The sequence below is a fragment of the Mustela nigripes genome, chromosome 11, assembly GCF_022355385.1.
Source record: "Mustela nigripes isolate SB6536 chromosome 11, MUSNIG.SB6536, whole genome shotgun sequence".
In the NCBI taxonomy this organism is placed as follows: domain Eukaryota; kingdom Metazoa; phylum Chordata; class Mammalia; order Carnivora; family Mustelidae; genus Mustela; species Mustela nigripes.
The window spans coordinates 16,903,859-16,928,632 of record NC_081567.1 but is presented as its reverse complement, the minus strand read 5'-3'; the positions used below and the strand labels follow the sequence as shown (position 1 = coordinate 16,928,632).

General features: G+C 56.7%; 2 protein-coding genes across 25 annotated transcripts in view; one reads left to right on the top strand and one right to left on the bottom strand.

Moving 5' to 3' along the window:
• Positions 1-8,041: 8,041 nt before the first annotated feature.
• TUFM (Tu translation elongation factor, mitochondrial) lies at positions 8,042-11,258 on the top strand. Its single transcript, XM_059415039.1, has 10 exons — positions 8,042-8,139; positions 8,241-8,435; positions 8,738-8,904; positions 9,087-9,191; positions 9,278-9,442; positions 9,586-9,718; positions 9,803-9,907; positions 10,024-10,175; positions 10,272-10,391; positions 10,893-11,258. The coding sequence occupies exons 1-10, from the start codon at positions 8,097-8,099 to the stop codon at positions 11,064-11,066; spliced, it is 1,359 nt and encodes a 452-aa protein (XP_059271022.1). The 5' UTR covers positions 8,042-8,096; the 3' UTR covers positions 11,067-11,258.
• Positions 11,259-13,040: 1,782 nt separating this feature from the next.
• The window catches only part of ATXN2L (ataxin 2 like), a 12,656-nt gene continuing 922 nt past the window's right edge, over positions 13,041-24,774 (bottom strand). The window contains exons 2-24 of one of the 24 annotated variants that reach the window (XM_059415023.1): positions 23,637-23,673; positions 23,395-23,451; positions 23,239-23,310; positions 22,743-22,893; positions 21,860-21,984; positions 20,705-20,796; positions 20,090-20,290; positions 19,044-19,219; positions 18,770-18,883; positions 17,901-18,113; positions 17,741-17,812; positions 17,213-17,283; positions 16,743-17,038; positions 16,589-16,658; positions 15,963-16,109; positions 15,766-15,838; positions 15,485-15,672; positions 15,089-15,218; positions 14,881-15,002; positions 14,506-14,718; positions 14,120-14,363; positions 13,812-13,848; positions 13,041-13,544 (exon numbers count right to left, since the gene is read on the bottom strand). In XM_059415023.1, the coding sequence (XP_059271006.1) occupies positions 13,817-13,848; positions 14,120-14,363; positions 14,506-14,718; positions 14,881-15,002; positions 15,089-15,218; positions 15,485-15,672; positions 15,766-15,838; positions 15,963-16,109; positions 16,589-16,658; positions 16,743-17,038; positions 17,213-17,283; positions 17,741-17,812; positions 17,901-18,113; positions 18,770-18,883; positions 19,044-19,219; positions 20,090-20,290; positions 20,705-20,796; positions 21,860-21,984; positions 22,743-22,893; positions 23,239-23,310; positions 23,395-23,451; positions 23,637-23,673 (2,896 nt within the window). In that variant the 3' untranslated portion in view covers positions 13,041-13,544; positions 13,812-13,816. Of the gene's footprint in view, positions 14,364-14,505; positions 14,719-14,880; positions 15,003-15,088; positions 15,219-15,484; positions 15,673-15,765; positions 15,839-15,962; positions 16,110-16,588; positions 16,659-16,742; positions 17,039-17,212; positions 17,284-17,740; positions 17,813-17,900; positions 18,114-18,769; positions 18,884-19,043; positions 19,220-20,089; positions 20,291-20,704; positions 20,797-21,859; positions 21,985-22,742; positions 22,894-23,238; positions 23,311-23,394; positions 23,452-23,636; positions 23,674-24,329; positions 24,494-24,694; positions 24,769-24,774 lie in introns of those variants that run through there. The other 23 variants (XM_059415031.1, XM_059415022.1, XM_059415030.1 and 20 more) reach the window with 23 other exon arrangements.

Sequence of the window (24,774 nt, the reverse complement as noted above, 5' to 3'; positions counted from 1 at the left end):
AGAGCTACGCAGGCTTTAGGTCAGCTTTCTGGGCTAAAGGTGAATATTTTTCTGCTTCTATCCCTATCAACTAACACTGTTTAGGGACTTTAGTGAGAGTAGCTGTTTAAAGATTTTGTTTATTTGACAGAGACACAGCGAGAGAGGGAACACAAGCAAGGGGAGTGGGAGAGGGAGAAGCAGGCTTCCTGCTGAACAGGGAGCCCGATGCGGGGCTTGATGCCAGGACCCTGGGACCATGACCCGAGCCGAAAGCAGATGCTTAACCAATTGAGCCACCCAGGCGCCCTATGGTGAGAGTGGTTTTAAGGAAGTGGTAGAAGGGGCGCCTGGGTGGCTCAGTGGGTTATAGCCTCTGCCTTCAGCTCAGGTCATGGTCCTGGAGTCCTGGGATCGAGCCCTGCATCCGGGCTCTCTGCTCAGCGGGGAGCCTGCTTCCTCCTCTCTCTCTGCCTGCTTGTGATCTCTGTCTGTCAGATAAATAAATAAAATCTTTTTTAAAAAAAAAACAAGGAAGTGGTAGAAGCAGAAGCCAAATGGTAGTGGGCTGAGGAATAAATGGAAGGTGATGAAACGGGAGGAGGAGCCAAAGTATTAACGTAAAAGGGAGAGATACTTGCTTCTCAGGAACAGGGTATGTGACAGGATGCTTTTAGCTCTCAGTAATGAAACCCTTCACCCACTCCCAATGTCGGGGAGCTTCAGCGTGAAAAGAGGGGGCGCTTTCTGGCTGACAGAATTGAAAACCCAGAGGTAGAATGACTTCGGGCGTTTGAGCGTGGTCTCGGTCTCTCAGCTCTGCTTTCCAGATTGTCCCTTCACAGGTGGCAAGATGGCTAGCAGCAGCCCCAAGCATACACCCTACTAGCTCCACAGTCGTAGTGGGAAAAGATCATAGCCTTCCCAATGGCTCTGGCAAACACAACAGGACTGAGTCTCATCAGCTCTGCCTGGGTCACCAGGTATAATGAAGAACTTGGTTTTTGTCTCCGCTTCCTGGCGCATAACTTTGAAAGTACTTGGAAGTTACCAAGTGATAGAAGTGCCCCTTAGATCCCACCCAAGTTTTAGCTCATGAGGTCACTAATGGCAAGCCCGTGGATAGCTTCAGGACAAGGGCTGGTCACCAGAAAGACGATCCTGGTGACTAGAGGGTTGCGGTTTTTATTTTACTTTTTATTTATTGACATATAATGTATTATTAGCCCGAGGGGTACAGGTCTGTGAATCGCCGGTCTATACATCTCACAGCACTCACCATAGCACACACCCTCCCCAGTGTCCATCAGCCGCCACCTTGTCCCTCCCCCTATCCCCAGCAACCCTCAGTTTCTTTTGCGAGATTAAGAGTCTCTTACGGTGTGTCTCCCTCCCGATCCCATCTCGTTTCGTTTTTTCCTTCCCTGCCCCCAAACCCCCCACCTTGCCTCTCAAATTCTTCCTATCAGGGAGATCATATGATCATTGTCTTTCTCTGATTGACTTATGCTCAGCATAATACAGAGGGTTGGGATTTTTAAAAAGATTTATGCATGCATGTATGTTAATCTCTACACCTATCACGGGGCTTGAACTCCCAACCCCTGAGACCAAAAGTCACATGTTCTTCTGACTGAGCCAGCCAGGCACCCCCGAGGGTTGGGATTTTGAGCTGCTGGTCCAGGGAGAGGAGGGGCATCCAGAGATTGGGTTCAGTCACGTGGCGATGACGTAATCAGTCACGCCTAAAACAGGAAACCGGGTCTCCCAAACCTCACTCTGTCTCTCTTCCTTGAGCTGTTCCTGACTTGTATTCTCGACGCTAACTGTAATCATACGTATAGTGTTCTGCACTCTGTGAGTTGTTCTAGCAAATTTTCACACCTGAGGGGGCTGCGGGGTCACGGGAAACTCCCTGATCTGGAGCAGGTTGGTCAGGAGCGAAGATGACGGGGTTCCCCACTTGCACCTCTCCTCTGAAATGGGGGCCGTCTGGGGGGGGACTGAGCCCTTAACCTGTGGGGTCTGAGTTAACTTTGGGCCCTCAGTGCCGGAACTGAACTTGAGTACACTAGTACTCGACAGTGTGACCACAGGGGATAGAGTTTGCTGATGGTGAACCCTGGCTCAGAGGCCAGTCGGAGACCGGGATGGGCGGAGCACAGCAGAGGCAGCTCTTCAGAGGATAACCGGGGTCTCTGACAGAAGGGGAAGTGGTTGCTTGTGGGATTCTACTGGAGGCTCACCGCACTCCATCCCCAAGAGACGGGGATTTCTCCTCTTTTGTCTCCTGGGATGTCAAATCCAGCTTTGGTGCTTTGGTCAGGATCCCCTGCCCCGAATCCAGGGCTGGCACGGGGGCAGGAGGGGAGGGAAGCAGAGAGGAGACTGGGGTTGTGGTCCAGGACGGGCTGGTGCTGACCTGGCCCGGGCGCTACGGTGGGGTTAATAGCAAGGACAATAGCTGAGGAGACACTGCCAAGGCTGGCTCGTGGGGGAAGAGCGAAGATTGCCCTGGAGCTTCCAGTACGTCCGTTGAGGGGCGTCGAGGACAAAGTCCTGAGCCCGAGTGCCCCAGCTACTAAGTTGCTGACCAGCCTAGTGCTCGTGTCAAAGACACCAGACCCCATCCTCTAAAGAGCAGCAAGAAATCCTAGAAAATCATCAAGTTTAACTTCCTCACTCCAATCCCCATTTTATAGATAATAAAGCAGAGACTTCAAAAGTTAACGGTGGTTCACCTTTATTTTCAACGTGATTGTGAATACAAAATTTGCTTTCCACTGAAAACATCAGGATACTTAACAAGCCCGACGCATAGGCTCAACTGAGATAATTCAGCACATAATTCCTTCAACCAATACTTCTTCACCGGAGTGTTGGTTAGGCCCTGCTCAGAGTCACAAAAACAAGCTCTTACTGCCATGACCTGGTGAGACCGGGAACAGCAACAACCCCACAAACCAGCCAACAAGCTGGTAAGATAATAAGGTAATTTTAGAAATTTAGGTGCTCTCAGGGCACCTGGGTGGCTCAATGGGTTAAGCCTCTGCCTTCAGCTCAGTTCATGATCTCAGGGTCTCAGAATAGAGCCCCCAGAATAGAGCGAGAGTAGAGCTCTCTGCCCGGCAGGGAGCCTGCTTCCTCCTCTCTCTCTCTGCCTGCCTCTGTCAAATAAATAAAATCTTAAAAAAAATTTTTTAGGTGCTATGAGGAAAACCAAAGAGGACCAGTGAGGAGAGGGTGACGGGGGGCTACTTTAGATAGAAGAGGTGACACTGATATCGGAGGTGGGGCTGAATGATGGGACAAACAGCTCTGGGAAAGGCTACAAGGAAGAACAGGCCAGGGAGAGGGAAGAGCATCTACAAAGATCCTGAGGTAGAAACAACTGGGGGATGTTTGCAGACCACAGTGGCCGCCGTGGTTGGCAGCGAGTAAGAGGAGAATCCTACTGGATGAGGTCACAGAGGCAGGCCGCAGGGAGGAGTCTGGATCTTTATAGAACAGCTTTACAAGGTAGAATTCCCCTGCCATACGGGTTGCCCATTTAAAGTAGGAGCTGGGGTTTTATTCTAAGTGTGGTACGGAGTCACGGGAGGGGTGTGTGTGTGTGTGTGTGTGTGTGTGTGCATGTCAATTTCTGATCCAAGCTTAACTAATTAATTACAAATTGAAAGGTAATCTTTATTTTTATTTATCTATTGATTTCATTAATCTCTACACCCAATGAGAACCTCAATTTCACAACCCTAAGATCGAGAGTCACATGCTTGGGGTGCTTGGGTGGCTCTGTTGGTTAAGTGTCTGCCTTTGGCTTAGGTCATGGTCCTAGAGTCCCGGGATCGAGTGAGGACCCTGCTTCTCCCACTCCTGCTCCTTCCTCCCTCCAATCCCCTGGCTCATGCTCTCTCGCTCTCAAATTAATAAAAATTAAAAATCTTAAAAAAAAAAAAAAGTTGCATGCTCTACGGACTGAGCCAGCCAGGTGGCCCTCTGATCCACATTTTCAGGGCTGATCTTGACTACTGTGTGGGCATGGGTTTGCAGTATTGAGAACAGGAGCTGGGGAGCCCCTGTAGAGGCTGTGAGCTAGCCTAGGTGATAGAAGATCCCACACTGAGCCACAGGGTCAGCAGTGGAGACAGACAAACAATGACATCCAAGACATACTTTGGACAGCAAACCAGCAGGACTGGGTAAGTGGATTAGACACCAGGGTTGAGGGGAGGGAGAAAGGCAGAACTGCTTATTCGGAGGTGGAAGCAGAGCCTGGAAGAGAATGAGGGTCCTGTTTTGGACGTTAGGTCTGTAACACCACTTGGCGGCACCCTTCGATTTGGAAGGCTCATTAGTAGTTCAGGCACAATCATACAGAGCCTGACAGTGGCCCAGGCAGAGGATACAGACATAAAGGAAGTCCAGTCCTGGTCCCACTCAGGCCACTCGGTCTCAGACAAGTGAAACCAAAAAATACGTCTTAGGGTATTCAGTGCCACGGGACAGGTTCTCTTTTAGGAGGTATCTGGATGCAAACAGGCAACCGCGACAGTCTGGCGTAAGGAGTCCAGTCTTCTAAACTCCTCTGTTTTGCCCTCTTCTGGATTTTGGCTTCATCACTGATCAGATATGACAGGCAGAAGCTCCAGGCTTTGCATCCAGACCCAGCCACACCCAGAGTCAGAAGGCAGCCCATCTCTTTGGTGTCTCCTGGAGGGCGAGAGCCCCTTTCCCGGAAGCCCCCAAAGTAGATCACCACTGACCCATCATGGACCCCAAAGAAGTCACACACTCAACCCTAAACAAAGCCCCTGGCAAGGAGACTAGGCCCACAGAAGTAGACGAGGCCTGTCGGGATTTATTCCCGGCACTGGGGAAAGGACCACCTTGAACAAAATCAGGGCCCCGTCCGTAGGAAGATGGAAACATGAGTGTTAAGCAGGAGCTCGCAGACTGCTGGGGGGGACCCATTTCATTTCAACAGCCTCTTTTTAAAGAGTTCCAGATTCTGCACCAAGAACATGTCTTTAACTACAGTCACTCAAAATGCATGTCTGAAAGAGAAAACCCTTTCTCCAAGCAAACGCACAGCCTCCTCGAGTCCTGATTGTTTCCCAGTTCCTTCGTGTCCGCCCGCCGGCCCTGCCACCCCACCTGCTAGGTTTCTCCGGCAGCCGGCCTTCCTTTTTCTCCTGGCACTGCCCACAAGTCTCGGCAACTCTGAGCCCACCGTATTGCTACCTCACTAGCGGCCGTGCCAAACTGATGCTCCCACAAGCCACATGCTGGACGTCTGTATTCCCTGTGGCTGAATCCCCGCTAGCACGTCTGCTCTCCCAAAGTTAAAGTTACGCGGCCTCTCTTAGGCTCCTCTGATACCGATACGGACACAGGACGATCTAGGCTTCTCCAGTCAGATGCATTCCAGGGAGGCTTTGAATCTGCCTGACTCTGGGGGCCGGAGGGTTGGGAGGGGGGGAAGGCCACCTTCTGGAGGCAGAAGCGGCTTCAGTGCCATGAGCAGTAGGTATCGCGGATGAGTCTAAGGCCTGGCCCTTGGTGTTTGGTGGTGGTGGCGGTGGCGGGAACCCCACTTTTCTTCCCACATCAGATCAGTTCCATGGCTTGGGAGCGGTTTCTCTGGCCCATCCCACACTTCTGTAAGCTAACTCAAACCCCTAAACAAATCCTTCTTCTGCGTAAACCAGCCAATGGAAATTCTGTTGTCTGTAAATCAAGACTTCCAACTACTGGGGCGCCTGGGTGGCTCAGTGGGCTAAACCTCTACCTTCAGCTCAGGTCATGATCTCAGGGTCCTGGAATCAAGCCCCGCATCGGGCTTTTTGCTCAGCAGGGAGCCTGCTTCCTCCCCACCCCCTGCCTGCCTGCTTCTCTGCACATTTGTGATCTCTCTGTCAAATAAATAAAATCTTAAAAAAAAAAAAAAGACTTCGATTACAGACGATACTAGAGTCAACAGCAACAGCTCTACAAAAAATCTTCTCTGTTCGGACTCTTCTGAGAGCTGGGTTTCTCCAACTTCAGTCATTCGTGAACCACCTGCCCCCAAATCTGCCATATGTTGATATTCCCATAATATTATCTACCACATGCCGCTTCTTAAACAGACTTATTTATTAATATTTTTAAGAAGATTTTATTTATTTACTTGAGAGTGCACGAGCGAGACAGCAGAGGCAGGAGGAGCAGCAGAGGGAGAGGGAGAGGGAGAAGCAGGCTCCCCACTGAGCAGGAAGCCTGATGCAGGGCTCCATCTCAGGACCCCGAGATCATGACCCGAGCAGAAGGCTGCTGCTTAACCAACTGAGCCACCCAGGTGCCCCTAAGTTGACTCATTGTCTAATCTCAGTATTTGCCACCCCAGTTTTCTGTTTCAAACAATACACATTCCAATAAATACAGCACGTCTAAAATAGAAAGCATTCGCTCCGTACCACCCGCCAAAAATCTTACATTCTCATAGTGGCCAATAGTGTCTCAGAAGAAATCCCCCGGACTGGAGGACCCGAGGAACAGGATCAAGACAAAGAAAACCTTTAGTTATGGCACAGCCCTTCCTAAGCAGAGATGACCGGCCGGAAGGCCAGGAGGACACACGTCTTAGCAAGTTCTTGCTTTTCTTTGAGCAGTAAATTGGCAGCGCGATGACAGTATCGGGTGGTGGTCAAGTGCACGCTTTTTTCCGAGTTCCGGTGTACCGGGTTCCTCAAGCACCCTGACGCTGTTTTCGCACCGGTGACATGGGAAAGTCCCAGCTCCCACCACACAGGGCAACACTGGGCCGTGGAATGTGAACCAATAGAAGCATTTGCACCAGGCCCCGTCCATGCTGAGCTCTCGCTTTGTTCCCCAAACTCCTCCGAGCTTGGGAAACCGTGTGAGTCATAAATCAATACGATTTCCCTGTCTGGGCCCAGACCCTCCCGAATCCTCACCGCCAAGGGAAGAATTAGGGAATCTAATTAATTAATCAATTAATCTAATCTACTCTAATCTGAAACCCAAGGCCGTCCGCGGAATCTCCGGCGCTGATGAGCCGGGGAGAGATCAGTCAGGGTTAACTTAAGCAGCTGCTGTTCTCACCCCTGGGTGACAGCCGATGGGTGTCAGAGTTACAGGTCAGGTGCTAGCCTCGCACTCCTCATTCGGGCCACACACGGGCCCTGCGCACTCCCCTGGGTGACAGCCGATGGGTGTCAGAGTTACAGGTCAGGTGCTAGCCTGACTCCTCATTCGGGCCACACACGGGCCCTGCGCACTCCCCGGGTGCCCCGCCCGGAGCTCGGTGCCGCGGCCCCGGCAGGGACGAGACGGCCTCCGCGGCCCGTGCGGGCGCCGGAAACCGGCCCTGACCCTCGGAGCCTCTGCATCGTCCGCACAACTGGGTGGCTGGGTGGCTGCGTGCGGCGCCGGGCGAGGGACGGGCGCTTAGTCCGCCGCGAGGGCGGCTCCGGGCTGCACCGCGTCGCCGCGCGTCCCCGCGGGCTGGGAGCCGCGGTGGGTGATTCGGGGTCCCGGGATGCGGCCTCCGTCCCCGCTCACGGCCCCCCGGAGCCGGACGTCCGAGTCTCCCCCGTAGGGTTCCCACGACGGGGCCCGCTTCACCGACCAGGACACAGGCTCCGCGCACAGACGGGTCGCGCTGGCCCGTCTCTCTCAGCCCGGCCGCAGGGGCCCCCCATGCCTCCCGCGGCGGCTCCACGGCCGCCAGACCCGCGCGGGGGGCCGGGGCCGGACCCCACGGACGCCCCCCCGCAGGCCGCGCCGGGGCCGCAGCCTCGGCCTCCCGCAGCCCGCCCGCTCCCTCGGAACCGGGCTTAGCCCTGCCGGCCTCCCGCGCCAGGCGCCGCCCGCACGCGCCGCGCTGGGAACTACAACGCCCATGAGCCTGCGGGGCGCCGCGGCGCGACGGGACGCGCCACGTCACTGCCCCGCGCCGCCGGAGACGGCCGCTTGGCGCCCGTCCGGCTGGAGGGCCCCCGACGTGCCCTGCGGCCCGTCACTTCCGCCGGAAATGACCTCCAGCCGCCCGTGCCCTTTCCTCCTCGCACGCGCGGGCGCCGGGGCCGGGTGCTCGGGGCGCGAGGGCGACCACCATGGCGGCCGCCGCCCTGCTGCGCGCGACGCCCCTCTTGAGCGGTGAGAGGGCGGGGACGGCGGTGGCGGCGCGGGGCCGCGGGGGCGTCGTCGCGGGCGGCCGGCTGGGGCCCGCGCCCTGACTGCAGGCCTCTGCCCGGCAGGTCTCGGGACCCGGCCGGCCCCGCTGCTGCGCGGCCTCTTGCGGCCGCCGAGGGCCCCGGCGCTGCCCGGCCTGTGCCGGGGGCTGGCCGTGGAGGCCAAGAAGACGTACGTGCGCGACAAGCCGCATGTGAACGTGGGCACCATCGGCCACGTGGACCACGGCAAGACCACTCTGACCGCGGCCATCACCAAGAGTAAGCGCGGGGTCGGGCGCGCCGAAGCGGCCGCGGCCGGCGGGGCCTGCGGGCCCGGCCCCGGGGCGGCTGGACGGTGCGGGAGCCCCTTCCCCGGACGCCTGAGCTGGGGAGCCTCCGTGGCCTCTTTCCAGCCTGGGCGCGTGGCCTGGAGCAGAGGCTTTGTCCTCGGCTAGTCGCAGGGCTGGACGGGGAGGCCTCGGGCCCGGGTTCTCCCCGCCCGGCTTGCCGAGTCGCGGGAGGGGCCGGGTGCGGCCCGCCTGCCCCGGGACGCCCTGCGAGGCTGCCCTCCTTCCCCGCAGTTTTGGCAGAGGGAGGGGGAGCCCAGTTTAAGAAATACGAAGAGATCGACAACGCCCCCGAGGAGCGCGCCCGCGGGATCACGATCAACGCGGCCCACGTGGAGTACAGCACCGCGGCCCGCCACTACGCCCACACGGACTGCCCGGGCCATGCGGACTACGTTAAGGTGAGAGAAGTGCTGGGACCGGGCGGGGCAATGTTGGGTGTGTGGACAGGTTGGGACACTCGAGGTGCATGCGTTGAGGTCGCGGATGTGGGCGAGGAAGGTGGGCCTCAGCGGCGGTGCTGGGCTGGGTGGGTGTGGCGCTGGGGAGGTCCTGAAAGTCGGTCTTCTGTCCCCCTGCCCAGAACATGATCACGGGCACCGCGCCCCTCGATGGCTGCATCCTGGTGGTGGCGGCCAATGACGGCCCGATGCCCCAGACCCGAGAGCACCTGTTACTGGCCAGACAGGTACTCGGAGCACAGGGAGGGTGGAGAGAGGAAGAGCGGGGAGCTGGTCCACGGAGGACACCGCGCCTTCCTCCTGCCATCCGCAGATCGGAGTGGAGCATGTCGTGGTGTACGTGAACAAGGCGGACGCTGTCCAGGACTCCGAGATGGTGGAGCTGGTGGAGCTGGAGATCCGGGAACTGCTCACTGAGTTTGGCTACAAAGGGGAGGAGACCCCGGTCATCGTAGGCTCTGCCCTCTGTGCCCTTGAGGTGAAGGCGGGGTCACGCAGGGGCTGTTACTGGCAGAGGATGGGGCTGGGTGGGCATCCAGGGTTCTGCTCCGAGCCTGGGGAGGGACTCTTAGTAAGAGGAGCAGAATGACAGCTTCAGAGTCCCGTCACCTCCCCCCGTAGCAACGCGACCCTGAGCTAGGCGTGAAGTCTGTGCAGAAGCTGCTGGATGCCGTGGACACTTACATCCCAGTACCCACGCGAGACCTGGAGAAGCCTTTCCTGCTGCCTGTGGAGTCCGTTTTCTCCATTCCTGGTGAGGCCCGGTTCACAGGCACGCGTCCCCGGCTGTATAGCCCCACCCAGTGTCCCGCACGTACTTCCTGTCCTTTCTTTCCAGGCCGGGGCACGGTGGTGACCGGTACCCTGGAGCGTGGCATTTTGAAGAAGGGAGATGAGTGTGAGTTCCTGGGACACAGCAAGAACATTCGGTCTGTGGTGACAGGTACAGAGAAGACGCTTGGGGACCCAGGGGCCGGCTTCAGGGTGTCCCTTCGCAGATGCTTTGCGCCCTCCTTCTGCCCCACCTCCTCCTCCCTGGTCTCGCCTCTTTCCTCCTAGGCATTGAGATGTTCCACAAGAGTCTGGAGAGGGCAGAGGCAGGCGACAACCTTGGAGCCCTGGTCCGAGGCTTGAAGCGAGAGGACCTGAGGCGTGGCCTGGTCATGGCCAAGCCCGGGTCCATCCAGCCGCACCAGAAGGTGGAGGCACAGGTGAGGGCTCCAGGTGACGGGCGGCGCGGAGCCGGAGCGTGGCGTGCAGAGGCGGCGCGCCCAGCGGCCACAGCTCGACGCCCGTCGTCTCTCCAGGTTTACGTCCTCAGCAAGGAGGAGGGCGGCCGCCACAAGCCTTTTGTGTCCCACTTCATGCCGGTCATGTTCTCCCTGACCTGGGACATGGCCTGTCGGGTCATCCTGCCGCCGGGGAAGGTAATGCTGGGCACAGGGAACGTGAGGGGGTGGAGGAGACCGTCTGTCCGGTGCCCGGTGTACGTGAAGCTAGTGGCGGAAAGGTCTGGCCGGGTGGGTTTGGGGGAGGGAGTCTCCACCTGGTATTCCCGGGGCTGGAGTAGGGAACAAACAACCCGTTAGTGTCCACCCACAGAAAGCTCTCCCAGAAGAGGAGTCTCCCAGTTGAGAGTTCCATCGAACACGGTGGCTCAGGAAGTTTTGTGACTAAGAAAACTGCATGACCCATGGGTTCCTTGACTTAGTTTTCAAGAGTGAGCAGTAGGAGTGCCCGTCACAAGGTCTTTCCTGTCTTCACGTAGGCTGGGCATCTGTCCGGCAGCTGGGGTCTCCAGAAAGCATCTCCCTGTTGCGTTTCAGTGTAGTGCACGTTCATCCCTTAACTTGGAACCTTGGTAGGCAGCAAACAGGTGGACGGCTGCCCTGAGGGCCGTGCGTGAACCCTCTCTTTGCCCCCGCCAGGAGCTTGCCATGCCCGGGGAGGACCTGAAGGTCAGCCTTATCTTGCGGCAGCCCATGATCTTAGAAAAAGGCCAGCGTTTCACCCTGCGCGATGGCAACCGGACCATTGGCACCGGCCTGGTCACCGAGACGCCGGCGATGACCGAGGAGGACAAGAACCTGAAGTGGAGTTGAGTCCGGACTCGACTCAGACTCTGTAATTGAAGGCTGCACCGGCCGGCGTTGTCGCCTGCTACTGCTGCTGCCCCCTCCCCAGGGCATGGGCTGCAGCCCAGCCGCGCGCTAGACTGACCCTTCCCCCTGGTCAGGAGGGGCCCCGGGGCCTGCTGGGTGAGGTAGGTCAATAAACCGTTCTGTGAATAGTGAGGGACGTTGTGTCATGTGTCCTTTGTCTAAGCTGGAGAGGATGCGGGTAGAACCATGGAGCACCGGACGCATCCCTGTTTCTCTGTAAGAGCGTTTGGAAAAGCTCCGGTCTTACAGCGTCAGCACTGCTGTGACAACTTGAGGAAAGCTGGTCTAGCGAAGTCGGTGTGGCTGCCTCACAAGACACTGGTCGGACCGTTGGCTGTCCTGGGGGGAAACCTGGGGACTCCTCCCTCAGAGCAAGCATGGTTCCGCTGCGACGCCAAACCCCCCTCCCGTCCTCAGTGGTTTGGAAGCCCGTTCATGCCCACCTCCCCTTGTCTTAGGCTCCAGGATACCGGAACTGTGTCTCCCCTCTAGAACCAGCAGCCAACACTTTGTGAGGACCCTGGTTTTAAGAAGTCCGTTTCTGGGCTCCACGGTGATTCCAAACACGAGAGCGAGAAGTTGCAAACCGAAGTGTGCATTTTAAACGCATCCTGAGATTTAAAATTAAGGACTGTGTCAGATGTGTAGGGAGTAAAATGCTGAATAGGGGTTTTAAAAACTTGAACTTGACTGGCCAGGACGCTGACCCCAAACAAAAAAAGGTGAACTTTTAGCAGGGATGAACAAGCACCCCTTTCAACCTCGCTTCCTAATAAATGAGCACACTCAGCCCCGACCAGCCATCCGGAGCGGGGAGGCTCTTGGGCCCGACCCGAGAGCTGTTCTGAGTCGGTCCAATCTGTGGCTTCAGAGCAGAGGCAGAGAAGTGGGCTCAGGACAGGGACAGAAGAGCTTCACAAATAAGAACTGTCCAGCAATAAGGCAGTTTTGCTTTTACTCTCCTTAGTGTCTGAGGCGAGGCCAGGTTTTGAGAGATTCCTAAGACCCTCTCCTGAGCCTCAGGACCAGGTCTCAGGAGACCGGTCTCCACCTGCACCGCACACATCCCGAGCCCAGCTGGCTTCCCCGCGGCTGCTTTCTCCATCTCCCCCCGGATCCAACTGCCCCCCTCCAGGAGAGCTCCACAACCCAGCACGCCTGTTCCCGGTTACCAGTGCAGAAGCTGCCCCCGCCACCTCAGCATCCCCACCCATCACCACGTCTTAGACCTTCACCCCTGGAGCTCTTCTCTTCGCAAGTCTGTGTGACCGTCACTTCTCCTGCCCTGCTGTCTACCCATTTCCGCTGGCTTTGGTCCCAGCTGAGGTCCCAGCTGAAACACCCCCACCTAACCCGAGAACCCAGCCCCATCCCCTGGATGCCCTAAGGGGCAAACGACCTTCACTCAGGAAATGCAGTAAAAACTGCAACCGGTTTCCTTGGAAATAACCAAACGCTTCTGCGATGTGTTGTTTTACGTCCCACACGTGGTACTTTGTGCCACTTAGCCCCTGGTGCAGCTCTTGCTCCCCTAAGCGAGGCTCAGCCCAGAGGTCTCCCCTCTGCTAGTGGCTTAGTCTGCAGCGCCCACCGGCACACACCGGTGTGTGCAGGCCTTTGTTTCCGGGGCCAAAACCACTCAGCAGCTTCCTGGTGCAGGGAGGTAGAAGACCCTCATGAAGTACTCACACGAGCAATAAAAACCTGAAACTGCACCTGAAGGCGAGACCGGCAGCAAGGCGAGCGCGAAGTCCCCGGGACGCTGGGGGCGTGTGGCAGTGGCTGAGGCAGTGACCGGCACAAGCACCCTTGGGTTGACCGCCGCACTTCCCTGCTGTCGAGGGGCCGACCCAGGCCTCCCAACACCGGACAGCTACCGTCTTACTCGGTTCTCCAGGGGAAACCAGAGTCAGGTTAAGTTAGTTTAAAATTTTATTTTTTTTAACTTTTTTTTTTTTTAATATTTTTTATGTAATAAAAAGTAAAAGTCCTTGTCCAACCATCCTTGTGGGGCATCTGTCTGTCTGTCTCTCACGCAGGTCACTCAAGTTAATGGGGAAGAAAGAAACAGGGGGCCCAAGTCTGAGGTTATAAATAATAGAAAATAAAAGATCTTCCATCTCCAGCGGGGGATAGACCAGGACAGGCGGGCAAGATGGGGCGGGGAGGGGCAGGGGCAGAGCAGGAACCCCCCCACCCCCGATGGACCCCGGCCCTGCCCACTCCGAGGCCCCTCCCCTTCAAGGTGCTTGGCAGGAGTTCCCCAGCTCCCCCGGGGGGAAAGGGGGGATGGGGGGGGGGGGCTGGGACTGGTCCGAGCTGCTGGGGGAAGAGACATAGGTCACTCTTCCCTCCACTCATGGAGGTCTCAGGTCGCGGCCAGGACAATCTTCAGTTCCCCGGGGGTTGGAAGGGGAGCTGCTGGGAGGGATGAGATTGAACTGGTTGGAGGGGAAAGAGAAGAGAGCAGGAGCGTTAGAACCCAAGCAGCTGTCCCTCCATCCAGTGCCGTCCAGTCTGGGGTGTGGGGGAGCGTCTGGGTAGGAGCGGCCTCCGCAAGGTGTCTCATGGGGCTGTCAGAAGCACAGATCAAGCGCTGTTTCCCAGTGAGCCGGAGCCCTTACTCGTGCGCCCAGCTCAGCCCCCCACGCCCCAGCCTGGCCCTGTCTGCTGCGCTGACCTTACCTCGGCTAAGTCAGGAGACAGTCGGGGTCACTGAGAGCTGGGGAGGCAGTGGGGAGGGGGGCTGCTGGATCACAACTGAGCGAGGACGGAGGGAAGCAAAGGACAGAGCCGGGAGCAAGCCCCCCGCGGCGGCGGCTGTGGCTTCTGCCCGCCCTACACACTTCACAGACAGGTGCGCGTCGGCGGGCGCCCTGTGGGCCGGCCCTGCCTCCACGACCCTCACTCCCCTCCCAGAACCCGAGCATCCTGCCCCACCGGCAGCCCGTCGGCTCGTCCATGCCACATTCCCCCAGCTAACGAGAACTCACGAATCCTGTCATCGGCTCCTCCTGGAAATCCAGGCGCCTGGCCGGGCTGCTCACCTTGGGGGTGTCCGATGTAGGGGTAGGGTGAGGGTGTGGAAGCTGAGAGTGCAGGCACCCCACTCTGGGGCACCGCGCCTTGGGGGGGGCCCCCATGGCTCTGGGGTGGGTGCAGCAGCATCACCTGGGGCGGGTGGGGAGCCCCAGGGTGAGGGGGCGGGGCTGCTGTGATTCCAGTTTGGACATGGGCCTGTGACGAACAGAGACAACCGTGAGCACCCCAGAAGCTAGACGTGGGCTCCGAGAATCCCGGTGTTAGGAGCACTCAGGAAGGAGCACCAAGGAGTCAGAAAACAGGACAGCCCCAGGAAGCAGGTCCCTCGGGTTCTTACCTGGGTAACGTGGGCCATGTTGGTGAAGCCGTGGGGCAGCTGCTGGTGGGCATGGATGGCATACACAGCGGCTGGCTGGGGGAAGCTGCTCTGAGGGGACTGGGCAGAAGGTCCCGGTGGCAGAGAAGGCGGCGTGCCTGTCAGGGCCCCTGGGTGGTACAGATTCTGCTGTGGCTGTCCACTGCCCAGGTGTGGGGCCTGCCCCGCCTGGTGCTGTCAGGGGGAGAGGAAGGGTGAGTGCCACCCCAGTCCTCAGGGACCAGGCCTACCACCCACTGAGCCCGGTTCTCTCCCACTGGGGAACGACCCAACTCTATCCCCCTCTTGCAGCCACCCGTTCCTGCCCCGACCGCTCAGCTCTCCCGTGGCAGGCACCTGGACGGGACTGGGGGCCGCATGCTGCGACTGCGGCTGGCTCCCAGTAGGCGTGGTGGCCGGCTGCGGCTGGTGGGCATGGAGCTGCGTGGCGTGGTGTGGATAGGACTGGTGAACAGTGGCTAGAGCGGGAAAGAGGGACAATCGGTGCTAAGCACACCAGACGGGGCTAAGGAGCAAAGTCTGAGGAGGAGGACCCAGAACTCACCATAGAGGGCCTGGGGGGTGGGCTGCTCTGCAGAAGGGTACTGAGGGGTGGAGGACGACACGATGGCCTGCGGATGGCTCCCCGACGTCAGCATGCGTGGGCTGCTCTGGAGCATGGGGGCAAACACCGGCTGGGGGGGGCAAGGAGAGAGGCGGTCGGACGGCCTGCCGCCTGAGGACCCGTGCACAGCACTACGCTGCCCTTGTCACAGCCCCCCGGTCGCCCGCTCACGACCACCCCAGCCAGCAGATGCCATGGGATCTCTGCTTCAGAGGACAGCGGTGCCTTGCTACAGGTCCTACCAGAGCCAGCACAGACGCCGGAGTCTGGGTGATGAACACAGGGGACCCTCCACTCTGTCCTCCAGCCCCCAACACCAGCCTCCGCCTCAGGTACCTGCGAGGGGTAGTGGGCCATGGGCTGCATCATGGCGGGCTGGCCGGGGAACTGCTGCGGCGTGTAAGGGATGTAGGAGGAGTACGGCGTGGCAGCCACCAGGGGCGGGCCGGCGGCGGCAGCGGCCTGCATCATCGGAGGGGCTGAGGCTGGCTGGTGTTGGTCCGAGCGCTGGGGGGGCAGGGAGCCTGGCGTGTGAGGGGAAAAGGACCGAGCTCCAGCTCCATCTGCCAGGACGCAACCAGGCAGCTCTGCTGACCAGCCCTGCCAGCTCTGCTCACCTTTTGCTCCCCGGTATTTGCCCTGCTGTCCAGGCACAGAGTTGGATACAGGGTACGGATACATCTGAGGGGCCTAGGGATGAGAACACAGACCAAGCTGAACAGCTAAGCTCACAAAGAACCCGAACAGGCCGGACCTGGTCCTCGGCCGCTCAGCCCAGCCTCGTCGCCCGGGGCGGCCCAGCCCCTGCTCTCACCTGGACAGCCGGTCCCATATGGATCTGAGGTATGTAGGAAATGTACTGGGGGCTGTAGAGCCCACTCTGGCCTGCTGTCAGCACCGGGATGGAGGGAGTAGAATGAGTCCGGGGCCCCGGAGAAGTGGGGGTACTGGTGGATTTATTCTGTAAGAGACAAGGTGGGGACACGCACGTCTGGTTTCTGTACGCCTCTCCTGTGCCTGGGAGAGCAACACAGCAGCACGCTGCCTGCCAGACACGTTCTACCCGACATCCTGGTGAAGCCTTCCACTGGAGCCCCTGGGACAGGTACTCACAAATTTTAGGTAAGGAAACCAAGACAGAAAAGTGAAATGGCTTGACCGTGATCAGCAAGCTTTTTTTAAGTACAGGAGTTCAAGCCAAATCGGGGGCCTGAATGAATCCCGTGCTCACAACGACCCCACCATGTTCCCCAAGCTGAATGCTAAACCTCAGGGAGAAACAGGTAACGCTCACCAGACACACCATGACCCCCCCTCACCCCCAAGGGACACCTGTCCTCCCCAGAGCGGGCCAACAGCCAGAGAGCCTCCCTGTGCTCGGTCACCCCACTTGCAAGCCTCCCTCGGGGGAACCAGCCCTCACTGCCCGGCCCGTCTCACCACAGACAGCAGAGGCTTTGTGGGATTGAACTCCTTGGCGTTGGGGTTCAGTGTGGACTTCTTCACTTGTCTGAGGGCGAAAAAGAAAGTCAGTCCTCGTGGCCTGCTCCCTCCCCCCCGGCCCCCCCCCCCCCCCCGCTCCCCACCGACTCACTCGGCGACGGGGCCCTCATCCTTGTCGTCTCCCTTGAGGAGGCCCACCGGGGGGCTGCCAGTTTGGCTTGGGCAAGGTGGCGGGGGCTGCTCGGGGCCCTCCGTGCCTCCCGCGGGCGGCAGCGGTGGCTTGTCCTCCTTATCTGACACGGACTCCGTCTTCGCGGAGCCTGGGGACCCCACGGGCTCCGAAGCCGACAGACCGTCGGCCTCCTTCTCGTTCCCCTGGGCCTCCTCCTTCACGACCCGGGGAGGAAACGGATCCAGGCCGGGCTCAGGGCAGCCGCTGGACTGCAGCTGGAAGGAGAGCGGAGCACCCGGTCCGCGACGGTCCGGCCGGGCCTGGCCTCCCTTCTCGCCTCCGTGCTCGCTCATCTCTTCAAACCCACCCGGTCCCGGGCCTGCGCTGCTTCCTAAGCCCCTCGCCCCTCCTCATCCGAACACGCTAGCGCACGCCCAGCCTCCGCTCACCTTAAACTGGGCCCCAAATCTCCTCAGTTCCTCCAGCTGAAAGCGCTTCTGTTCATTCTGAAGGCCAGGAACTAGAAGACACAGGGAAAAAAGGAGGAAAGACACTTTCTTAAAAAGTGGTGGCTACCATGCCAGTTCCCCAAATGACAAAGGGGGAGGAGAAAAGCTCTTAAGAGTCCCACAGAACTAAAATTACACAACTGACCAGGCACGGTTTCTGAACCCCCACAATTCTTATTACTGATTACTAAGTGCTCCCCTCATCAAAAGGACATCACGCCTCAGAAAAACAAAAACAAAAGAAAGGGGGCGCCTGGGTGGTTCAGTCAGTTAACCACCTGCTTTTGGCTCAGGTCATGATTTCGGGGTCCTGGGATCGAGTGCCCACTGGGCTCCCTGCTGAGCTGGCAGGGAACCTGCTTCTCCCTTTTCCCCTGCTGCTCCCCATTTATACCTGCTCTGTCAAATAAATGAAATCTTAAGTAAAACAACAAAAACCCAACAACCCCCCCCCCCCCCAATTCTCACCTTTCCCAGCTATCCGGGACAGCTCCTGGGACTCCAGAGTCCTCCCAGGTTCCTTGGCTGGAAGTTCTTTTACTGAGCAAGGAGAGACATATGCCTGAAGGTCTTCTGTCCAGAACCACACTTCATATTGTCCACAAGCCCTCAACCACCTGGCTCTTACCATCTGTGGGGGCCAATGAGATCTTTGGAGAAGCAGGGGAAATGGAGCCTACTCCAGGATCCACGACCGATGATGTCACAGGGATGGAAGCCGAAGAGGTCGGTACTGCTGAGCCCATGGGGGCATCAGGACAGGAAGCGGAGACTGGGGCAGGAGCAGCCGACTTGGGAGAGCGCGGGGGGTACATCCGGCCCACTGGAAGGAAAGGGAAAGCTGTGCGATGTTTACTGCTGTTCGGTGAGGAAGCGGCACAGGGAACCCACTAGAAAGACCGAGGAAAGTTTACCCCCTTTCTTACATGCAAGGTCACAAACCTACATGCCCAAAAGAGCAAGGCAGGTAACACAGGCGGGTAAGATACGTTCACGGGCAGCACAGAAGACTGGAATGTTTACAGAGGCACTCACAACATGGGCCAGCAAACCAGTGTTCTGCTGCAAGACACATTCAGTGTTTGCAGAACTTTCTCTATTTCCAAAGAAACTGGGAATTTTCTATGCCTCCTGTTTCAAAACGTTGACAACTAAAAAGCTGCTCTTTTTTTTTCTTTGAAGTAAGCTCTGCGCCCAATGTGGGGCTTGAACTCGAGACCCCAAGATCTAGAGTCACCTGCTCCACAGACTGAGCCCACCAGGCGCCCTGATTACTAACAAACAAAAGACATGCGCCAGCCGACCCAACCCACGGACAGCTGCGCGGGCACTGCTACACTGAGGGAAACAAATTCTTCCCTGAAAAGCATAAATCCAACCAACCCCCCAAACCTCTCTTTTATTTTAAAGCTGTCTCCCATCCCAGCACTCCAACAACTGACACTTCCAGTTCCCCACGAGTTTCTAGTTCTCCATAGAACACTGCGGGAATTTTACCTGCAGGAGGAGGCGCAACAGAAGCTTCTCCAGAAGGCCTACTGCTGGGTGAAGACAGAGTCTTGGCACCACCTCTCAGGGGCCGCTGTGCCTTAGGGGACATGCGGGAAGGGCCTAATTTTTTTTTTTAAGATGGGAAAAAAGAGGCAGAGTATCTGCTATTACATTATCACCAACGCGTCACCCTTCCAGACCGCCCATCCTTCCCACGAGCCTTCCTGCTTCCTTCCTACCCTCTCTCCTACCCCCAACAAAGGCCCGCTTCAGAACTCACCTCCATTGATACCACGTGTCTCCAAACCCGGGCCGGGGCTGCTACTGTCAAGGTGGTGAGGGCCACGAGGTGGCAAAGAGCTAAGGCCCGGCCGGCCACCCCGGGAACTACTGCATCGAACTCCTCCCCGGGGACCTTCCCGAACTCGCTGGGGTAGAGGGATGTACTTTCCCTCCCTAGGGGGAGAGTTCAAGTAAGATCAGTTAGTCACAGAACCCACACATTTTGGAAAAATGAAGCCTTTCCTTCTAAAGTGCATGTGCATGCACACACAGGCACGCACAGGCACGGACACACACACACACACACATACATGCTCCAGCTCTCTGCACTATCCCCACATTAAGATCTATTCTGGCTAAATGTTCTGTAGTTAGAGGCTTATGACCTTTTGTGTCAATCCTGACCTGACCAACCTGGTCAAAGTTTTACGATTCTACCACTCCTGACCTATGAGAGAAGGAGTATCACGTGGTAGTTCAAGGTATAGCTTTTACATGTCACTAAATAGTGGGTATGCTTTTTGGTTTTTTAAAAAAGATTTTATTTATTTGACAGAGATCACAAGTAGACAGAGAGAGGGGTAGAGAGAGAGGGGGAAGCAGGCTTCCCACCAAGCAGGAGCCTGGGATCATGACCTGAGCTGAAGGCAGAGGCTTTAACCCACTGAGCCACCCAGGGGCCCCTAATTTTGTTTTTATAAAGGGAGAAATGAAGGCATACTTATGGATGAATACACAGAAGAAAAGAAGACTATCAAAACTCAAAAAAAATTTTTTCTACCATAGGCTTTAGCTTTGTTACCTTGGACAAACTATTTATCTGCTCTAAGCCTCAGTTCTTAAACCTGAAAACTGGGAATAACTCTGTGCCAACCTACATTTACATGGCCGTGAAGGTTAAACAGGAGTGTACAAGGCTCTTGGCCCAAGCCCTGGCCTGTACACAGCCCCGACAGAGCAGGCCGCCCCCAGCAATCACCGTGCCGCCAAGCCGGGGCTCTCCCGCCCCAAGCCCTGCAGCCGCACCACGCGCCCAGCAATCACCGTGCCGCCAAGCCGGGGCTCTCCCGGCCTGAGCCCTGCCGCTGCACCGCGCTGTGCTTCTCCTCCTCCGTGCGCCCGTCGTCATTCTCCATGGCGATTCGCAGGCGGTACTGGGGGCTCGATTCAATCTCCCGAGCCAACTGGGCTGCACGCAGCTCCCGCTGACGAAACTCTTCTGAGTTGTCCTTCTCCAAGGGCACCCTGAAAGGACCACCACAGACCACCACCCCCGTGCCAGGGGACAAGAGAAGAAAAAGGAGAAACATCTTTGAGTCCCACCAGCAGCGCAGGTGTGCGGATGTTTAGCCTCGTCAACAACTCAGCGTGCATGTAACGGGCAATCTGTGAGGCTCACGTCGGGCAACAAGGCCCATGTCTGAACCAGGGCACTTCTACTCGCATGGAAGTATGTTTTAAGTTCTAGAGGAAAAGAATGGGCGAATGGACGAGAAAGCAGCTAATCCTCCCCACGAGACGGCCTGGTACTTTGAGGGGACAATGACAAAGGCCGACCAGAAGTGGGGAGAGGGCGACCCGGACTCCCAGCAAAGCGGGAACACATGCCACAGCCCCGCGCCTCAAACTACACCCTCTGGGAAGTACCAAGAGACTCACGTGTAGGAAGAAAGACTGCTGTCATATGTAGTCTTCACACCATAGTTCTCCTCGTTGAACTTGAACATTTCGTTGGGGTCCCAGCCGTTGGACTGAGGGAGGGAGGAAGGAGAAGGTTTTACAACACAGTAAGGAAAGCAGCAATGACCCGGCATTCTCCCCCACAAGGTTGAAAAACACACAAATCTGCCCAAACCCAGAGTGGAAACTACGAACAAGGGTGGCAGAAATATGAACTAATCCTTCCGACTGCGGCACGGACTGGTGGCCACTCGTAACACCAAAGTCTTAAGACCTGATGAGTCCATTTACAGGTGTATGTTCTAGAAAATTTTGGTATATATTACATGGGGACATAGTTTAAAGTTCAGTAAGGCACTATTTTTAATAGCAAAATAATGGTAACAGATACCTATCAATGAGAAAAAGGATAAATACATTTTACTGTTACTTATAAACCCATATATATATGTAGAACTTGACAAAACAGGTGAAAGCAATGACTGGATCTATATACCAATATGAAAAAAAAAATCAAAAACAAGGGGCGCCTGGGTGGCTCAGTGGGTTAAGCCGCTGCCTTCGGCTCAGGTCATGATCTCAGGGTCTTGGGATCGAGTCCCGCATCGGGCTCTCTGCTCAGCGGGGAGCCTGTTCCCTCTCTCTCTCTCTCTGCCTGCCTCTCCATCTACTTGTGATTTCTCTCTGTAAAAAAAAAAAAAAAAATCTTAAAAAAAAAAAAAAAAAAAAAAATCAAAAACAAGAATCAGGGAAGGTAAAATTCTTGTGCAAGTTAAATACACCACAATACTGCATTAACTCATGAGAAAACTTAAATGTTTCCAAGTCCTTGATTTGGGAAGGACATGGGTCTACTACACAATCCACAATCTTGTCTATGCTTTGTTAAATTGAAGGGGAAAAAATCTTGAAGCAAATGTTAATAGCTGTCAATTGCAGATAGTGGGAAAATAGGTATTTTTGTTTTGTTCTTTTCTATAGCTTTTCATTTGGAATCGGACAGCCATCAACAGGCCATAGTAAAAAATCCTTTTCCCCGCTCCCCAGAAGCAACTCGTGTTACAAGAGCGACATCTCAGTGAGCGGCCGGCACTCGGGCAGCAGCATGCCCGGCTCTCAGAGAAGGGGCCGTACCATGTCCGACTCCAGGTCATAGTCATCGCTGTTGCTGTCGCCCCCTTCCCAGCGCTGGAGCACCTTCTCTTTGTGCTCCCCGTTCACCTTCGAGTTCATGGCAATGGCTGAATCAGTGAACTTATCTGTGGGGGTAGAGTCGAAGATCAGGAGTCGGCGGATTATTCCACAGCCTCTTCCAACACCCCCCCCCCCCAGTAAGTAGTTGGGAAGCAAAGGAAGCTGTGGGTCAGGGGTGGGGGAGAGGCAGGGTGCGGCGGTACAGCCCAAGAGCCTCATCTGAACACTGCAAGAGGACCAGGGCGCCTGGCTGGCTCAGTGGGTTAAGCGACTGCTTTCAGCTCGGGTCATGGTCTCAGGGTCCGGGGATCGAGTCCCAGGCTTGGGCTCCCTGCTCCGCAGGGTCTGCTTCTCCCTGACCTTCTCCCCTCTCATAAATAAATAAAATCTTTAAAAAAAAAAAAAGAGTTCATGAGGACAAAGGAGTTGAAAGTGAAGCAATGGAAACCTGAAGGACCACCACACAGGCCGACTTCGTCCCCCTGTATCTTAGACGTCAAGACATATTCTCAAGAAGAAAAACCTAGGTGTGTGGGTGGCTCAGTCGGTAAAGCGTATGCCCTCAGCTTAGGTCACGCTATCAGGGTCCTGGTACTGAGCCCCAAATCGGGCTCCCTGCTCAGCAGGGAGTCTGGTTCTCCCTCTACCCCTCCCCTTGCTCATATGATCTAATACTCTTGTTCTCTCAAATAAAAAAGAAAAGAAGAGAAAAACACAGCTCTCCTCCTCAGAAAAAAAAGATGGTGAAGGGGGAAGGAAACACTCCAGTCCTCACGTAAGTGCTCTGCGCCCTCTAGTCTGACAGAAAGACCCAATACGATACCTTTAGTAGCATAATTGAAGTCAACATTTCGGAAGTGGACGAGCATGACATCGCTTGGCTTAAACACCATGGTGTCCACAATGTCTTCCCGACGAGGGCCACCTGCTGGCTCAGATGCTTTCCGGTGTACAGCGTCTACTGCTAATTCAAACTAGAAAAGTCCCATTTCCAAACAGAAAAGGGTCAGTATCAAGAAATGTGAAGGTGAAGAGAGAGGACTGTTCCTCCTTTCCCCTTTCTAAGCTCATCCCGACACCACACTGGCACACAATCTTCTCAGTATCAGCCCAGGACTAAGTATGTTAGTGTTAAAGTATTCAGCCTTCCAATCCCAACCCACATTTCTTATTGCTTCTAGCGCTATTCTGAGACAGGCCTAGAGAAGTGAGGAACGCGACGCTGTCCAACACCACTCAGCGCACAGCTCCGATTGGCCTATCTCATTCTCCTCCCCTTTCGTGAAATTCCAAAGCCCAGCTAATTTGAGTGCGCTAACCTTGGAGCTCAGAGTCTTGAAGATACCTTCGTAGGTGGTGCCATTCTTCACCCTCACATCACAGGTGGAGCCCTGAAGAGTGGGGAGAAGGAAGAGTCTCCAGCAAACTGGTGCATCACGTCCCTCAAACAAACTAGGGGTTAGATACCCACTTACCACAACAGCTGTAAGAAAATGCAGCATTCTGGAATTGTTGTAGACACCCTCGAACACCTACCAACAACACAGAATTAAACAGCCAGTCAACAGATCACCCTCCTTCTGAATACCCACACTCCACTCACCCACTTTGCATGTGCTGGGTCCCTCCTCTTCTAAGCCCCACTGACTATTTGTGCACATGATCTCTTGTATGCTACATGGACCTCTGTGCTTTGAGGGTGGGGAGTGGCACTCACCGGAGACTGTGGGGGTCCCTTTCCTGTGCTCTGTCCCCTATGAGAAAGAAAACAAGAAACTAATTAAACACATTTAAAAGAAAGATTTATTCATTTGACAGAGATCACAAGTAGGCAGAGAGGCAGGCAGAGGGGGCAGGCTTGCCACCAAGAAGAGAGCTCGATGCGGGGCTCGATCCCAGGACCCTGGGGCCATGACCTGAGTCAGGAAGGCAGAGGCTTGAACCCACTGAGCCACCCAGGCGCCCCAGTTAAACACATTCTATCCCTCTTAAACACAGTTCATTTCAAAGATCGTGGTATTCCAGAACCACATACCCCGTGAACAGACACTTAAGGACACGATTTCCAACTCTCGCCTTGCAGAAGAAGAGAGGTCTAGACTGCGGAAGCCCATGAACCCATTTCCACCAAACGCTCCGGACACCGAGCTCACTCAACAATGGTGGTCCATTCGACACCACCTCTCAGTCTCTCCGAGGGGCCAGGGCCCCGCGCTTCCGAGAGAGGACGCTCCGGTAGTCGTTAGCCAACAATCCGCCCTCGACCGAGAGGCGAGGGCCCAGGGACCGCCGGCTCGGAAGCGCGCAGCTCGGGCACACGACCTCTCAGACCGAAAAGACCATCACGTTCCCCCGCCTTCCGCCCCGAACTCCGGGAGGGGCCGCTCCCCCTACACCCCACCCTCTCGACCTTGTTAAATCGTCCAATGCTCCCCGCTGCAGCAGGGGTCCCCGATCGCCCGCGGCCCAGCTCCCCGCTGGCTGATGTAACCGTCGGTGGAGGAGGGCGACGAGGGGGCCGTTGGCGGGGCTGGGGGACGGCGCAGCCGCAAAAGCCATCCACCGGGAGGCCTCGCCCGGTCTGCGCTTGCGCAGTGAAGCCCAAGGGCCTCCGAGCCCCCCTCCCGCGGCCGGAACGCACTGCGCCTGCGTGCACCGCCGCTCTCCATTGCACGGAGCCGCACACCGACGGCACCGAGCGGGGTGCCCTGCACTCCTCCGCCGACGGCAGGCGAGCCCTCCACGCGCGCTCCCAAGCCCTGCCCTGCCGCTTACCCGCGGCTGCCGAATGCCCGGGTCGCGAGGCAGAGCATCCGCGCGCACGTACGGGGAGCGCGCGCGCGCCGGAGGTCCCC